Below are 18228 nucleotides of genomic sequence, written 5' to 3'. Positions count from 1 at the left end.
TTAGCGTTTTTATGTGTTCATTCTGAAAGTATCTCTCCAGTTCAAAAATACATAAAATGCCACAGGTCATTGGCATTAAGTACTTTCACATTGTGCAACCATCACCATTGTCCATTTCCAGAAACTCTGTACCCATTAAATTATAAGTCCTTGTTCCACTTCCCTCCTCCCTGCAGCCCCTAGCAACCACCATTCTACTTTCTGCCTATGGATTTGACTACTCTAGGGACCTTATGAAGTGTGGTCCAATGGTATTTGTCCTTTTGTGACTCCCTTATTTTGCCTAATGGTATCAGGGTTCATTCACGTTGTAGCGTGTGTCAGAATGCCCTTCCTTTTTAAGGCTGAGTGATATTCCATGGTATGTATATACCACATTTTGTTTACATTCATCTATTGATGGACACTTGGGTTACTTCTACCTTTTGCCTCTGCGACTAATGCTGTTATAAACATGAGTATATTAGTATCTGTTTGAGATCCTTCTTTCAGTTCTTTTGGGTAGATGCTCGGAAGTGGAATTGCTGGATGCTGTGGTAATTCTGTGTATTAGTTTTATGTGTGATTGTTTTAGGAGCTGCCATACTACTTTTCCATAGTGTTTAACATACCATTTTATATTTCCACCTGCAGGACACAAGAGTTTCAGTTTCTCCACATCCTCACTGACACCCATTACTTAGCAATAACATTTAAAACTGAAATGCTTTTATTATGTGAGTGGTTCAAAATAACAATCTTAAGTCTTTTATTTGTTTTTCTTTTTTAATAGGAAAACAATTCAGAGTTCTATTTCTTAGTACAGTACGTACAAGGCATACTTGTAAACATAAACAGACACCAATTAAAAAGAAAGAGCAACTGCTGGAAGATTCTACAGAGGATTTAGATTATGGTTTTTTATCGAACTATAAACTTCTAAACACTGCCATCACAAGAGCACAATCCCTGGTTGCTGTGGTGGGTGATCCCATTGCTCTGTGCTCTATTGGAAGATGCAGGTAATTGTGTGTTACTGATTAAGACATTAAAGGGAGAAAATGTAGAATGATTTGCATCCTTATGTATATACTTATTTTGTATGACCTGTTGGCTAATTAAAATTGGGTTCAATTTTACCTTATATCCAGTAGGAATACAAAAATATATTGCTCTGGATCTATTCATTATATTCATAATTATGTATTCATTCATTTAGCCATGACTTAACAGATATTTCCTGCGTGTCCACTATGTTCTAAGCACTTTTCTAGCCACTAAATACATAAGTGAACAAAAATGAATAAAATCTCTGCCTTTGTGGGTTTTATATTTACAGAGGAAGATTGAGAATAAATAAAATAAGAATACCCTATAGTCTTATACATGGTAAGTTCAGTGAAAGAGAAATAGAACATTAAGGGGAATTAGGAGTGATGGGGGTGTGGTAGGCTATTTTGTGATTTATGTAGCATGGTCAGAGCATCCCTCACTGAGAAGCTGACTTTGAAGTGAGGGTAGTGAGCTATGCTGATATCTGGGGGAAAAGTGCTCCAGAAAGAGGGAACCACATGTGCAAGGGTCCTCAGGTGGTTTTGTGTACATGTGTATTTTTGATGGAAACTGAATTTTACATTGATAATCTTTCATTTTTTTTCCCCCTTTCATTATTGTTTTAGCTTGTTTTTGGTGAATTTCCTTCTCTACTTATTTTCTCTCAGGGCTTCTCAGTGTAAGTGATTCTTCATGTTTGGTTAATCCAGAAGATCTTAAAATTAAGGAGGTTAGGAGTAGTTATACTTATCTTTGGATCGTGTTGCTAGTAGATTATAGTCATAAGGAGCTATTTCTACTAAAATGTTGATAAAATATCAAAATAAGAAATTACACACTTACGAGTTATACCTCTTAATCAGAGTTTTAATTGTTAAATTTTAGCTATTAGCCAGTAATATAAGACTTGTTCTTTGTAGTGTTGAAAATTATGTTATCATTAGCAAAAAAAAAAAAAACAATTGAACAGAAATTTATAATCTATACTCTTTTACGAAAAAGAAATACACTAGGGATTACTTAAAGTTGTGGAAATATTCTAGGACCTGTCAAAGTGAATTCAGATAGTAATAAGTGATGTAGAGAGTCCTGAATATGCCTTGAATAATTATTTCTTTTTGATATGTTAGAATTAAAGTAGACAGAGCTGTTAGGAAGTGGCCTTTTTAAACCAAATTTTTTATTGCAATATAGATAGGGCAGTATTTTATTGTCTGTTTTCCTGTTTCAGCAGAAAGAAAAATTCTATGGGAAGGGAGACAACTGGGATGTTTAATAATAATAATCTGTATGTATTAGAATTTAAGACTCCAAGAGAAGTTAATATACTTTGTAAGGGGAAAACCATTAACAAAGGAATCAAATATTTTAAATTTATGGTTATGTTATAAAAACAATCTTTTTATTTAAAAGAAAAACCCCACAAAACTTAAATGCACCATGACTTATTTATGCATAGCTGAACAGTCCTATTGTAAAATATCTTTTTTAAAAAAGGATTTTATTAATTATTTGGGGGGGGGGTGGCAGAGGGAGAAACAGACACCACTGAACGGGAGCCTGATGCGGGGCTGAATCCCAGGACCCTGAGATCATGACCTGAGCTGAAGGCAGATGCTTAACTGACTGAGCCACCCAGGTGCCCCAAGATGTGTATAATTTCATACTTACAAGGGAGATTTCTGTTCATCTTTAGCCACTAATGACAAAAAGTTGAGAAAGAGAATATATTAATTCCATGTTCCAAATGAGTAAAACTAGATCTAATAATTTGGCTTCTCTCCTGAGAATTTTACTTTAGATACTTTATAATTCATTGAAAGCATATTTGGTTAGACTATTGCTGTGATATTTTACCATTTTTGTTCATATTTGTCATTTGAAAAATATATACAGTTTGATTAGAATTTAATAGATTAAAACATATAAAATAGAACAACATATTAAAAACTAGGGGGAAAAAAAAACAAATTAGAAACTGTGGAGGAATAAACAGATTGTATAACAGTAGCCTTGAGCCAAACTTGTTTTGGACTCTTTTTTTTTTTGTAAGTGACTCCAAACATTTATCAATATGAATATTTTTTTTAAACCATTATCCCTTTCTGTATAGTTGTATTATGCGATGAATTCCAAGAGATCAGCGTTTTTCACCGCTTCTCTGACATAAATTGCTATTTTCTTAGAGCAAATAGGTGAATAATTCTTTCTGAGGCCATGCTGTCAGAATTATCTGGGGCTAATTTTTAACTCGAAGCCAGGTCTACTGGTTACTTATTTCTTGCTACTAAGCTGGAGTGTATTAAGAGCTGCAAGTTAATTTATAAGCTAGGCAAAATATTTTCAGAGAGGTTAAATATATTGTGTAGGGAGAAAAAATATAACTTAATAGCTAATTTGGATTGCTGATTATCTGTGTTATTTGGACAGTTTAATAATGGCTCTGAGAGCTAATAGTTGAAGTGTATGGATATTTGTACTATAATCTTTCTAATTTTATTAGAAATTAATTTAATCTCATAATACAAGTAAACTTGGGAGGTCATATATGATTCTTAGGTACTATAATAACAGAGGAATGAATTCTTTGTAGTTTGAGTTAATCATCCCCCCACCATGTCCTATTCAATATTTATGAAAAACTAATATGATATTTCTAAATATTAATTAAAATTTCAAGGAATAATTACTGTGTATAGTATACCAGTTTAGAAGGCAACTATTATATAATCTTTTTTGTATTTTTAAACAGAATTTATCTATTAACCTGATGTGAATGTAGTGAACTTCTCTCTCTCCAGCTTACCAAACCAACAAATATTAATATAGTAGCTGATGTTTACTGACAGTTTTCTCTTGCCAGGTGCTTCGTTAAGTGCTTTGCACACTTAGCCTTATTCAGTCATCCCAACAACCCTGCAATGTGGGAATTTTATTTGCATTTTAAATGGGCTGCCTGATTCAAAGAGTTTAAATTACTGCCCACGGTCATATACCTATTGAATGGTTCACTGAAACAGATGTCACATTGACTTTAAAACCTAAGCTCTTCTCTCTGGGTTACTCTGCCTTTCCCAGAAAGTGATGAATGTGTTTGTATAAATCTACACTGAATGGGGAGAGCCAGAGAGGAGTCATAACATTTCTCTAAATCAGTGTTTGGAGGAGGTCTTTCTGTGAACTGAATTTCTTAATAGATGCCATTTGCTCAGTGAGATGTAATCATATTTCATATATATGTAGTGATATATATATAAATGCACGAATAGATACTCACTCTCTAACTTAAACATACCAAGTGATCTTTCATTGTTTTATCAATGATCCTAGAAGCCAGGTTAGCATAGAAACAAAACCAAACTTTGTTCATGCAGTGATTAAAAGTAAGGTTATGTTCTTTGAAATGCTTGTAATTATAGTATGTAGAAACACACTTGGGTTTTCTAGCCCAAGTTGTTATTATCAATAATATATGAAAAATTTAGGGAGGGGCCTGAGAATTGGTCTCGCCTATAAATAATCATAGAAATGAAGGATTATCTTCATTCTCAAGTAATCTTTCAGTTATGTGTTCAGAAATGCCTCATAATGCCATAGATAATATTTTATTAAAGTATTGAGGAGTTCAAGGGCTGTGTGTATGAATAATCTCTGAAAGAGCCATTATGAAGAGAGAAAAGGAGGATTTTTAAGAATTTTTGAAGGGAAAAATATATTTCTCTGAAAGTTTAAAAGTGAGAAAATAATATGAATACTATTGGTGCCTTATTTTACACATGAGGAAATTGAGCTACAAAGAGATTAAGTTATTGAATTGCTTGAAGTTACACAGCTCCTGAATGTCAGAGCCCCTACGAAAACCCCAGAGTGTGTAGTTCTGAATCCACATACTTGACCACCTCACCATACCAGTGGGCCAGTCAGAGGATAAGTGAGATTTAAAATGGAGCTTTCAGAACTAGTTTAACTTATTGTGTTTATTGTTCTGAAATGGTGTCCTTTCAGCTCTAAGTCTGCTGCTTTGAAATTCTTGGGATCTTGTAGACAAAGACTGTCACTGAGCCACTGGCTTCTCCTGAACTGGGGGTTGTTTGAAGGTTCTTCTGAACCCTGTGTTAGTTCAGCTCTTGCTCAGTGCAGTTGAGGTCAGTGAGGGTGGCATGGGAATAGAGCTTCGAGTCAAAAAAGCAGCTTGAACATAGAACAAGTTCTAGCATCTTGGCCACATAAGCTGGAAATGAAAATATGCTATAAAAATCGGTATTAGAAGCTGAGAATAAAAGCCAGTCCATTCTCTCTGTGTTTTGGTGTGTCTTGAATTTCAACCCAAATATGAAATGCCATTTTATGAAATTAATACTTTATCAGACCAAAGAAACTACATTTAAATATAGCACGTGGAATCATGTTGGTAAATATTCACATTGAATATTCAGTTGAATATTGTGGCTTTTTAAATCAAAAGTATGGGAAAGTTTATGGATTTCAGCTCTTGAGTGCTATATTAAAGATAATTCTTTAACTATCAGACTGTGATTTAAAAAGCCTTGATTCCGGGATCCCTGGGTGGCGCAGCGGTTTGGCGCCTGCCTTTGGCCCAGGGCGCGATCCTGGAGACCCAGGATCAAATCCCATGTCAGGCTCCCGGTGCATGGAGCCTGCTTCTCCCTCTGCCTGTGTCTCTGCCTCTCTCTCTCTCTCACTGTGTGCTTATCATAAAAAAAAAAAAAAAAAAAAAAAAAAGCAAAAAGCCTTGATTCCTTCAGAAGGGTTATTTTTTCTTTAAAAGGATTTTATTTATTTGAGAGGGTGTGTGTGTGGTGGGGGGGGTGGGGGGGAGAGGGGCAGCAGGAAGAGGCAGATGGGGAGGGAGAGGGACAAGCAGTCTCTGCACTGAGTGTGGAGATTGTCATGGGGCTCCATCTCATGACCCTGAGATCATGACCTGAGCCAAAACCAAGAATTAGGTGAAACCCAAGAGTCTGACTCTTAACCAACTGAACCATCCAGGCACCCCCAGAAGGGTTCTTAATAAAAATAAAGGGTAGCTTTTAGTGGACATTTCTTAGCAATGCATACTTCCTGTAGCTGAAAGACTGTTGTATCTTATTGTGAGAAATACATATTTAATATTTTATAATACTTTCACTCTTCCTGTTGTTGACATATAAGCCTGAATTTTTTTTGGACATATTTCTTAAACTTTAAAAAAGTAGGAAAGGCATATGTAAGAGAAACAGTTCAAAATTAAACCCTGCAAAGTTTTATGAATATATTAATAACCCAATTCCCATTCATATACTAACTTCTATAATATAAACCTTTTCATTTATGCTTCTTGAAGCTATCTTGATTACTTCTTGTCTACCTGGACACAAGAATACCAATGTGGGAAGAAATCATATCATACATTTTTTTATATTATACCATAATAAAACATTATTTGAATCTCATATTAAAGATAGGCCTATATATTTATAATAGTCATTTAAATTAAAATTATGTTCTTTTGTAATATATATTTAATATTTTTAATATTTGGAGATCAGTTTTTATTTTTATTATTTTTATTTTTTATTTTTATTTTTTTGGAGATCAGTTTTTAAAACTGAAGGAAAATAGCAGCAACTGCAACAAAGTTTTGAATGTATTTTTCTCCTTTAGTATTTATTAATGTGATTAGGAAATAATCAACATTAAAATTGGCATTCCAATTTCCTGTATTTTTCATAATTAATTTAACTCTCTTAGTTAATAAGTTGTGCTTATGACAGGCATCTGTTAAGTAAGAGAAAAAGATAGTTATTTCTTAAGAATCTTCTATGAGGAGGATACATGGGTGACTCAGTTGATTTAAGAGTTTGCCTTCAGCTCAAAGGTCCTAGGATTGAACCCCACTTTGGGCTCCCTGCTCTACAGGGAACCTGCTTCTCCCTCTCCCTCTGCCTGCCCTTCCCCCTGCTTGTGCTCTCTCTTTCTCTCTGTCAAAAAAATAAAATCTTAAAAAAAAGCATCTTCCATGAGGATTATCTACTTTGTGGCTGAGATTTATGTCCTGAGTTGGCTTTTCTTAGTCATCCAGCACCAGACTAATTTGGCCCTATAATTCAAATTAGTCTGTTTTATGTATGTGTGTGTGTGTGTGTGTGTGTGTGTGTATTATATATATATATATATATGTATATATGTCTAGAAATAAAAATCATCTGTAAAATAAGCTAGCATCAGTTTTGAAATCCTTACTTACTATGTGGATAACAAAACTATAATTCTAGATGAGCATTGACCACATTACTTGTATTGATTAGCCCAAATTAATTGAGAACATAGTTTGTATTTTCTACAATATTAGACATAACTATAGTTTCAGAATCAAACTATGGAGTCTTGTGATCTGGTGGAAAGATTATACCTGAATCATGTATAAATGTTTCATCTGAGCATTTGGGGTGGGAAGAGTGAATTTGAAATTATCTATAGTTGCTTATGTTCATTTCTGTGATCTTATCCACTGAAATTGTAAACTGATCTTCTAAATCTTTTCTGTAGGAAATTTTGGGAGCGATTTATTGCCCTGTGTCATGACAATAATAGCCTACACGGAATCACTTTTGAACAGATCAAAGCTCAGCTAGAGGCTTTAGAACTCAAGAAGACATATGTGTTGAATCCACTGGCACCTGAATTTATCCCCCGGGCTCTAAGACTGCAGCATTCAGGAAATACCAACAAACTTCAGCAGTCACCCCCCAAGGTAAAGTCTGCTGATGGAATCGAAGAGGGTAGAGGGAGAGAACAGCACAGAAGGGTCCATGGTTCATTGGGCTGCAAGTTACTTTAAATATTGGAAATGAAGGTTACATTTGGCGGCAAGCAGTTTCAGCAAGGAACTTGCTAGTTTGCACATGTAAGTGAGAATACAGTGTGGTGTGTAGCTATGCTCAATGTCATAATCATCCTCAAAAAGTTTTCAAGTACCTGATTGCTTCTGGTGTCCTTTGTATGATACCTCCCAGTCCCCTCTACTGGTAGACTTTGTTTTAACAAGATGTGGATAAAACAAAGCAGTTGAAAAGACTATCACACTTATTAAAAGCATGCCCTTAGAGTATATTATTATAAGGAATAATATACAATAGTGTTTGTAGAAAGCAGTTCCAATCATGTGTTGATGAACAGTTAATTTCAAGTGGTATTTGACACAGTGATAAAATTTGGTTGACTTCTTGAAGATTACTTTAATTGAGTTGACCTATATTTGTTGTATAAGAAGTAGTCTCATCAGAAGGCGTGGAGGTGGGTCAGTCAGGGCCATGTCTGCTTTTGAACCATAGTTATTTTGGGCAGAGACAGCTGGTTTATTTGCTACAGTGCCTGAAAAAAATATGCTTGCACTTACCATCTAGAAACGAGAGTTATGAGAATGGCATGTTTAGTATTTGTTCTGCTTGTTTTGGTCTATTTATAGTCATCAGCATGGTATTAAATTTATTGACATGAATGAAGTAAAAGAATATGTCAGTTTGGGACTTCATTTTAAAAATGTAAAACCTAATGTGTAAACAATAATTAATGGCTTAATATCTTGAAAATCTTTCAGCTAAATAGGTATTAAGCTGAGAAGAGAATTACTTCTGTGTTAATATACTGTTGTGTATTATTAGTTTAATAAAAGTGGATCAAATGTGTAGGAATGCTTTAAATTGATAATCAACTTATTTATTAAATAGTTAAGTTTCTTCTATGTGCTAGCTGCTATGGGTAGGTGCTAGAGAAACATAGGCAAGCAAATTAGCGTGCGCGCGCGCACACACACACACACACACACACACACACACCTGCCCCGCTTTTGCCACAAGTGTTGAAGGTGATGGTCAGAGGAAGTAGGTAGATTCAAGGCAGTTTCCACCACAGAAATCTTGTTTAGGAGTCCACAGAGTAGATGGGAGGATATGAGGAGACATTTCAGAAACTAGAATATGAGCTCCATTAGGGCAGAGATGTTTGTCTGTATTGTTTACTGCTCTAGTCTCTGTGCCTAGAACAACATCTGGCTCATTGTAGGTGCTTAAAAGTATTTTTTAGATGAATGAATGAAGCTTCAGATAGAGCTTATACAACAGGCTAGAGGTGTGAGAGAATAGGCTCTACAAGGACCAGCAAGAAGTTTAGGGTGTGTGGGGAGTAGGGAACCCAGGTAGAAATATTTATATTTTACTGTTTTTTAAATTAAAAATTGTTTTTTTAATTAAAATGTTGTAAAATCATTATACCCTTTGCATATTCCTAACTACAATAGAGTAAGCTCTTTTTACTGACCTGAGAATGTAAGCATCAATTTATGTACTATAGGTGCAGCTAGATTCAAGCCATGATACCAAATGTGGACTGACCCTAACCAAGATCCTGCAGTTTGCTTTTTGTTTTCATTTTAAAGGTGAAGTAATAAATGTTCAATCCACTTGCTTTTCTAAAACCATAGAAAGTTCTCCCTAAAGACAAAAATCCTGTTCTATATACTTTTTATGGTCCCCACTGCCTTGCCCCACTGTTTGCACGTAGTGGGTGCTCAATAAGTATCTGATAGTGAATAATGGTTATGATACATCCAGTAGAGTGTAGTGTGGCATTTCTCTCCCTCCCACCCTCCTCTTCTCTCTCTGTCATTGGTGGCTTTTCTTTTTTAATGAGAGGATTGTGTAATTAAAGGCCAAAACCGCCATTGCCCCAGTTTTGTTTTTGTTTTTGTTTTTGTTTGCCCCAGTTTTGTTTTTTGACTTTTTAGAAAATATTCTTCTCTGGTGCGACAGATATTGTCTGTTGTTTCTGTGTCACTAATACAGTGGTTCGTCAGATTATACACCTGGCTATTTAAAGTTATTGATTATTTATAGCAAGTATGAGAATAATCAATAATTTTAAATAACTGATGTATAATGAGCAAGAGGTTATTTTTATCACTTCATTGCTTTTCTCTCCCCAGTATTTTATTTTACTTCCATTAAATTGTTTTGAGGTTTGAATTTGTACTGGAGTCTTGTTTATTTAACTTTCTATTGTAGGAAGTTCAAATATATGCATCTAATGAATACCCTGTCATCTAGATTTTTGTTTTTGTTTTTTTTAAGATTTTATTTATTTAAGAGAGAGAGCGTGCACACACACGGTGCACGCACGTGCACCAATGGAGTGGGAGAGTCAGAGGGACAAGCAGATTACCTGCTTAGCAGAGAGCCCAGAATCCTGAGATCATGACCTGAGCCAAAAACCAAGAGTTGGATGCTTAACCAGCTGAGCCACTTGGGCATCCCCCTGTCATCTAGGTTTATTAATTATCAATGTAATCTTGTCTCATCTACAGACACCTCCTTTCCCCCCACCAGATAAACACACTGGAAATTTTTGAAACAAATCCCAGATACTTTATTTCATGTGCTAGAGTCTTTTGATGAAGGAGGATATACTTCATTGCTAGAAAAGGAAGTTACTTCTGAAAATGTGATACTAAACCATATAATTTCCCTTAAGTTTTCCTTAATGTTTAACTTTTAACACAATTCTGTGCATAAGAAATATTAAAAATTAGTATTGTTAATGTTAGACTACAATTTAAATCCCAACCTGATTTCATGTAGATGAAATCTTTAGAAGACTGGCCAATAGTTAAAAATGCTCCAGGACCTGTTTGCACAGGCCTATGTTTGGCAACAGAACATCCCCTGAGCTGTTTAGCAGTCACATAACTTTATTCTAAGAGGTTGGATCTGTGGTGGTGTTAGTGAAGGTACAGAATATTAGGGGGTCCAGGAGCTGGTGGTCTGAGCTGGCCCTTTATTGCCTCACTCTTTGCAGGCATCATTTATTGCCAAGCTCCTGTTTCATGGGTCCCTGCAGAATTAGCATGGAGAAAAGCAATTTGCCTGTCTTCATTCTGCTTTCTCCTAGGGCATTTACTAGGAGCAACATTTGGAAGCTTGCCAAAATAGAACAGATTCATTTGCACATACTCTAAAAACTGGTCAGAGCAAAGATAATATTCAGAAATGGATTATCTGAAAAAACTATAGCATTATTTTATAGATTGTAGCTGTGAGTTATTTTCATCATCTGTTTTCATCATCAGCTGCTTGTGTTGTGTCTCACTGTCCTAGACATTAGAAAACATGTCAGTTTGTGTACTTCAGAAACCTGCCCAGCAAGGGGTGGATATGTGGTAGGCCTCATTAACATTTATTAAGTGAGTAAATGGAAAACAATGTGAAAAAAATAAATATTTGAATAAACAAATGGTGGAGTAAAAAGTCCTTACAAGATATGTGACATGAGCTACATTTGCTTATAAAAATCCTGGCATTCTACCAAAGGTACACATACTTTCTGAGGTCTATTAGCAAACTTTTGGAATTCTCATTGTGGAATGATTTTTACACACAGTGCTAGCCTATTGCTACATTATTTTGTTTATAAGCTACCAATTACCATATGATTTTATATGGACCAAGTACACTTACTACCCTACAGCTACGTGCTGAGTTGAAGCATCCGAGGAAAGCTTTCCTGCCCTGAACTGTACAGAGTGCTGAATTATACTTATAGAGGTGCATATCTTTTTTTTTCTTTTTTTTTTAGGTGCATATCTTTTTACATGATAGGTCCCAGGTTGCTTTTTCATTTAGCATGTCCCACAACTCAGAGTGTTGATGTATATTGTCTGGGCTGCTTCCAGCTTTATAGTATAGGACTATCCAGACTGTGGTTACTCTTTGTATTGGTTTCCTATTGTTGCCGCAACAAATTAGCACAAACTTAGTGACTTAAACAGCACAAATGTATTATCTCACATTTCTCTTGGTCACATGTCCATGTCGCCTTGGTTGGTCTCACTTTTGGGTCTCAGAAGGGCAGGATCAAAATGTTGGCAGACTGACCTCTTATCTGGAGGCTCTGGGAAGAATCTGCTTCTCAGTCCATGCAGAATTCAGTTCATTGTGATTGCAGGACTGAGGTCCTTGTTTCCTTGCCTGCTGGAGTGTTCTTAGCTTCTGGAGGATTCTGTCCCATTCCTGCATTTGGCCCTTAGGTCTCAGAGCCACCAACAACATATTACATTGTTCTCTCCCTTGGAGTCTCTGACTTCCTCTCCTGCCCCATCTGTCTGACTCCAGCTGGGAAAACTTTTCTGCTTTTAGGGCTCATGTTAGAATGGGTCCACCCAGATAACCTAGGATAATCTCCTTATTTTAAATCTACCACTTGATTATATCTGCAGTCCCTTTTGCCACAAAACACGATATAGCAATGGATTCCAGGAATGAGAGTGTGGGTATCTCTGGGAGGCTGTTCTTCATATCACACTCTTGACTATATCACTGTTTTCTCTGCATGCTGCACGATTACCCCTGGTTGTTGGTTCATTAGGGGCTAAGAAATCTAAATGGTTTGATACCCTTTTGGAACAATCTTATCTCTTTGCTTCTGTCATTGTATGGCTCTGGCTGCTCTTGATATCTCTTCTGATTCTTCTGATCTTCCCCCCTATTTCTGCCATCTCTGCTGCCTGCCATGTTCACCTTTTCATGGTTTCTTCTTTCTTCCGCCCTGTGTTTCTTTCCGTTTCTCTGTTCCTCAGAAGTGTGGTTTTTTAATAGCTAGTGCCATTCACTGGGAATATATTCTCTTCTGGTTAATGGACAACTGTGATTCATTGTTTTTTTTTTCTGACTGTTCTAAGAGTTGGAGCTTAGTTGCCCTTCTCTGCTCATAACTAACCTACCTGACTGGACGCCTTTGATATTTAGTGCTGACCTGAATAATTAACATTGCTGACAGGGAGATAAGTGAAACATTACTGTACTTTTGCTTTGGTCAAGAATAAATTTTTCTTCCTGCTATAGATGTTATCCCCCATCCCTGCCTTTAGTTTTCAGATGTTATGTCCAAGTAACAGATTTGTGTGTGTCTAAGTGTAAGTTGTATAACGTGCTACTTGTTGTATCATGGCTTTGTGTATTACATTTAGCCAATAGAACGAGAAAGACATTTTTTAAAATCCAGGAATTCATAACCATTGTCTCTTCAAATATTATTTCTTCCCTAGTTATCCCATTTAATGGTATATGAATCTAGCATTGTTTATTTAATAAATCTTCAGTTCATGGGCATTTAACATGTATAAACAATGCTGTGATGAACATTGGGCCCAAATCCAATCTTATTTCATTTGGATAAATTCCTGGAAGTGCAATTATTGGGTTAAAGTGTATGTACATTTTTGATGCTTCTGGTAATATTGCCAAATTGCTCTCTAGAACATTTGTACATTATTTTAAGCAGATTGTGACAGTGTTTTTTCCTGTTCCTTTAGTAAATTTTACACTTGAAGGTGCCATGAATTATGCTCAAAATACCATTAGTCCCAAACCATATTTATGTTCACAGGGTTATTTTAAGGTTCTCATCCTCAGGAGTTGAAGACTATTGTTTTTCCCTCAAAAAACAACTTTTCTTTTCATCATTTAATGAAAAGAAAATTGGTAGAGAAGCTACAAGGAATAGAATTTAGGTTTCAGTCACATTGATTGTTTATTTCTTTTTATTTAAAAATTCATTTAAAGAATTTTAGATACTCTTAATTTGAAGCTGAGAAAACTAGAGGCCTACCACCATAACTTGATAGTTTAAAAGAAAGTTGGGTCAAAGCAGTCTAATAGTTATTAATTATAGATTCACAGTCTTTCGATTTTAATTGTTGCTGTATGTATTTAATTTGCATAGGATTAGGAAAATGGTTATTGTTCTCCTAATATTAAATGTGTTTAAATTCTTATAATTTTTTTCTGTGAAGGGGAAAAGCCTCCATCATACCCAGAATGATCATTTCCAGAATGATGGAATTGGTAAGTGGAAAATTAATCCTGTGATAACTTTTATCATTTGAGAGATTTGTCATCAAACTTCATTACTAGAAAGAGGAACATCAGGAGAGGGACACACACACACACACACACACACACACTTTGGAACTCCCTTATTAATTCTTTTATTCAATACATCTGGTTTTGTGAATGCTTTGTTACACCGTTTCTGAAAATAGGTGATTTATATCTAGAAGTTTTGAGGAAAAACATATAAGCCTATGCAACAGAAGTTTTTGGAACATATTTATATCCTATAAATGTTAGGTAATTGAAATTTCAAGATGAAGTTTATTTAAATGGTTTAAATTATTACAGAAATGTGCTTTTAAAATAATAATTGGTTAACCTTTATTTTTTCTGTGGCTATATTAAAATTGTAAGCCAAAACCTTATTTTGAAGGATTATATATATTTTCTGAGTCTTAGAAGAATGTTTACTGAGTGTGTGGTTTTCTCTTTTGAAAGACACACCTCTAGCTCCTTGGAAGACATTTACAATTTTACTAGTTTACAAAAGGAATACTTTGTAACCACAAGCTAATTTTAGGGAACATTGTAAAGTGGTTATGTTTTTAAAAATATGCTTTATTCTTCCATATTGGTAATTCTTTTATTATAAGATACCTTATGGGAAACTTGGGAATGTATTTTGCTGTTGGTGATTTAAATTATTCTTGTCTAGGGGAATGTGTTCAGCTACTGAGTGTGTTCTCTCTGTTTATTTTTCAGTTCAACCCAATCCTTCTGTACTTATTGGCAATCCTATTAGAGCATATACTCCTCCACCCCCTCTTGGACCTCACCCAAATTTGGGGAAATCTCCAAGCCCTGTTCAAAGAATAGATCCTCACACTGGGACAAGTATTCTTTACGTACCTGCTGTCTATGGAGGGAATGTAGTTATGTCGGTGCCTTTACCTGTAAGTGAACATTTGAGATCCTTTCTATTGAATAAAATAAAATAGGCTTCACTAAATTAGTAACTATCCCAAATAGTGTTCTACCTTCTATTTTAATTTTTCAATGCCTGTAAGCTTCTTTAGAGCATCTCTTTCTTTAACCTTCAGATTTTGAAGTGACAAGAGAAATACAAATTGTTGCTTATAATTTGTTACTGCATTGTCAGTGGTTATGAAGAAATCTATAAATTGGGTGTTTTAATTGAGAAACTTTTGTATTCTTTTAAATTTTTTTTTTTTTTTTAGATTTTATTTATTTATTCATGAGAGATACAGAGAGAGAGAGAGAGAGAGGGGTAGAGAAGCAGGCTCCATGCAGGGAGCCCGATGTGGGACTCCATCCCCGGTCTCCAGCATCACACCTTGGGCTGAAGATGGCACTAAACCGCTAAGCCACTGGGGCTGCCCTCTTTTAAAATATTTTTACTGGGGAAAAGTGAGCTGAAGGTTTAACAGAGCTAGTAAACTGGTCTCTTGTAAAGTGATGCTTTTATTTTATCTTTTACTTTTTTATCCTTACATAATTCACTAGCTCTTAAGAAATATAGTTTTTTGAAGGAGGCAAAGAAGCTTAGATTAGTCAAGCTCTCTGGATCTGAATTTATCTGAGAAATTTCACTCCTTATGAAATCTTACAGGTACTTAAAAACATTATTAAATCCTTTCTAAGACAATAAGTGTTTAGAGAGCTTCCATCTTGTGTAAAACCCATTTTTACTCCTCTAAGATTCTTCAAATTTTGTTAATTTTGTTAATTTGCTGATATACTAATATTTCCAAATTCAGGAATTTTACCCTATAAAATACTTCTTTTATTGAAGGCAAGTATTATAATTTCAGGCAGAGGTGATTATTGTCGAAGATTTTAGACACCTGCACCCCCCAACCCTCAAATGGAAAAATGCCTAGCTGTAAACCTTTCTCTGCCATATTGATCATGATAGTTTATAATTACAGCAGCCAGTGAGAGTAACTGTCAGTAAGAAATATGTAATTCATGCCCACTCCCCATAGACTTTCAATTTTAGCTGACTTATTTCTTTCCAGACAGCCTGGCAATATTATACATCATTTGCTTTAAATAGTAAGTCCCTTAGGATTTATATTTCACTTTACTAGGTCAAAGAGGCTTTTATTATATAAGAGTTTTTTAAGAGTCTGTATTTAACAGTTATATTACAGTAAGATAGGGCCAATAGCTCAGATGTCATTGTATTTATCCTTTTATGTTAGTATGCAGAGATTATATGTTTAGATACATCTAAAGAAATGTTCTGTTTTTGTGGTTTAAAGGAAGAGTTGGATTAATCAAATGCATTAACTAAACTCATGGCCTATTGGAATTTTACTCACAATAAATGGACATGAAATGATTAGGTTATTCATGTAAAGTTGGAATATGTATATTTTGTGTTGAGATTCCTTAGATGAAATTCTTTCTTAATTTTTTCCCCTGTTCTCTCATTTAGCCTATTAAACTATGTAACTATGCAGTTACAATTTAAAAGATAATTTTCTTACAATCTGTGACATGTGTACATTCATATTGAAGGGAAATGATTCAAGATTACAAAATGATTTAATGCATTAAGGAATAATTATCAATTTTAAGTCCTCAGTTTCCTCCATAACTGAAAAATGATCAATTTTCCCTACACACTGAAGATTCAGGAAACCAATTTTTTTTTAAAAGAAGCCAATTTTTGACCAGTTATGATGTAGCAGTAATTCTTCCCAATTGTTTACAATTAGCATTGACTTTGTAGTTATTCATTTTTGATAAAATTAGCATCTCTCTCTGTGTGTTTGCTTTTTCCTAATCAACAGCACTATAGCAGCTTGCCTTTTGAAATGGACTTAATGCAATTATTTTATTTCTTGTAATAACCTAGGTACCATGGACAGGGTACCAGGGCAGATTTGCAGTCGATCCTCGGATCCTTACACACCAGGCAGCAATGGCCTACAATATGAACCTCTTACAGACACACGGACGGGGGTCTCCCATACCATATGGCCTTGGGCACCACCCACCCGTCAGCATAGGGCAGCCACAAAACCAGCATCAGGAGAAGGAGCAACATGAGCCAAGTCGAAATGGTGAGCTGCTTTGCTATTCTCATGTTCGTAAATTGATGACACACCTACTTATATCAACATGTAAAGATTTTTTTAACAGTATGATTTTTTAAAAAAGACTTTATTTGTTTATTTGAGAGAGAGAGAGAGAGAGAAAGAGAACATGCATGTACATGGGGAAGGACAGAGGGAGAGGGAGAGAATCTCAAGCATACTTCCCCCTGAGCTTATGTCACATTTTTGGTATAGTGTCTCAATTTTTTTTTTGTCTGATCCGAGATCACAAATCTGGTGTTTTCTCCCTAGAAGTTTCATAGTTTTAGCTCTCACATTAAGTCCATTTTGAATTAAGTTTTATATGTGGCATAAGGTAAGAATTATGAGCGTTTTTAAATTTTTGTTTTTGTGTATATTTGTTCTAGCACCATTTGTTGAAAGCACTATCCTCAACTAGTGCCTTTGTTGAAAATCAATTGACCACATATTTGAAATCTCTCTCCTGTTTTGTTGATGCACACTTTCTTTGCTTTTTTTAAAAAAGATTTTATTTATTTATTCATGAGATACAGAAAGAGAGAGGCAGAGACACAGACAGAGGGAGAAGCAGGCTCCATGCAGGGAGTCTGATGTGGGACTCGATCCCGGGTCTCCAGGATCACGCCCTGGGCCCAAGGCAAGCGCTAAAACCACTGAGCCATCCACGGGATCCCCTGCACACTTTCTTTGTATACCAAATGTGCTGTCTTCATTCCTGTAGCTTTATAAACGTCTTGACGTCAGGTACTATGAGTTTTTCTTCTTTTTCAAGACTGTCTATTCCAGGTCCTTTGCATTTCCACATACATTTTAGAATCAGCTCAAAAACAATTTATTGAGACTTGTTTTATGGCCCAGAATATGATGTATCTTTACAAATGTTCCATGTGCACTTGAGAAGAATAGAGTACTCTATAAATGTTACTTAGGTCAAGTTGATTGATAGAATTGTGCACATATACTATATTGCTGATTTTCTGTCAACTTTCAAAGAAAATATGTATTAAGAGGAGAATATGAAATCTCCAAATACAATTGGCATTTGTCAATTTTTCCTTTAAATTTTGCTTGATTAATTTTGAAGCTCTGTTAATAGGAGCATCAACATTTAGGCACAACATATGTGCTTTTTATTAATTAACTCTTGTGATTTTGGAGTGATTTTCTTTGCTCTGAGATCTAACTTTGCTTAATATCTAATGTAA

The 18228-nt window shown here is 35.2% G+C and overlaps 1 protein-coding gene across 5 annotated transcripts in view; it reads left to right on the top strand.

Annotated features, from left to right (window-relative positions):
• The window catches only part of HELZ (helicase with zinc finger), a 162611-nt gene that overhangs the window by 108749 nt on the left and 35634 nt on the right, over positions 1 to 18228 (top strand). For all 5 annotated transcript variants that reach the window (XM_072781087.1, XM_072781083.1, XM_072781084.1 and 2 more), the window contains 5 exons: positions 773 to 1001; positions 7582 to 7786; positions 13877 to 13928; positions 14679 to 14869; positions 16801 to 17008. In XM_072781087.1, the coding sequence (XP_072637188.1) occupies positions 773 to 1001; positions 7582 to 7786; positions 13877 to 13928; positions 14679 to 14869; positions 16801 to 17008 (885 nt within the window). The remainder of the gene's footprint in view (positions 1 to 772; positions 1002 to 7581; positions 7787 to 13876; positions 13929 to 14678; positions 14870 to 16800; positions 17009 to 18228) is intronic.

This window comes from Canis lupus, chromosome 16 (assembly GCF_048164855.1).
Source record: "Canis lupus baileyi chromosome 16, mCanLup2.hap1, whole genome shotgun sequence".
In the NCBI taxonomy this organism is placed as follows: Eukaryota; Metazoa; Chordata; class Mammalia; order Carnivora; family Canidae; genus Canis; species Canis lupus.
This window is presented reverse-complemented; position numbering and strand designations above follow the sequence as displayed.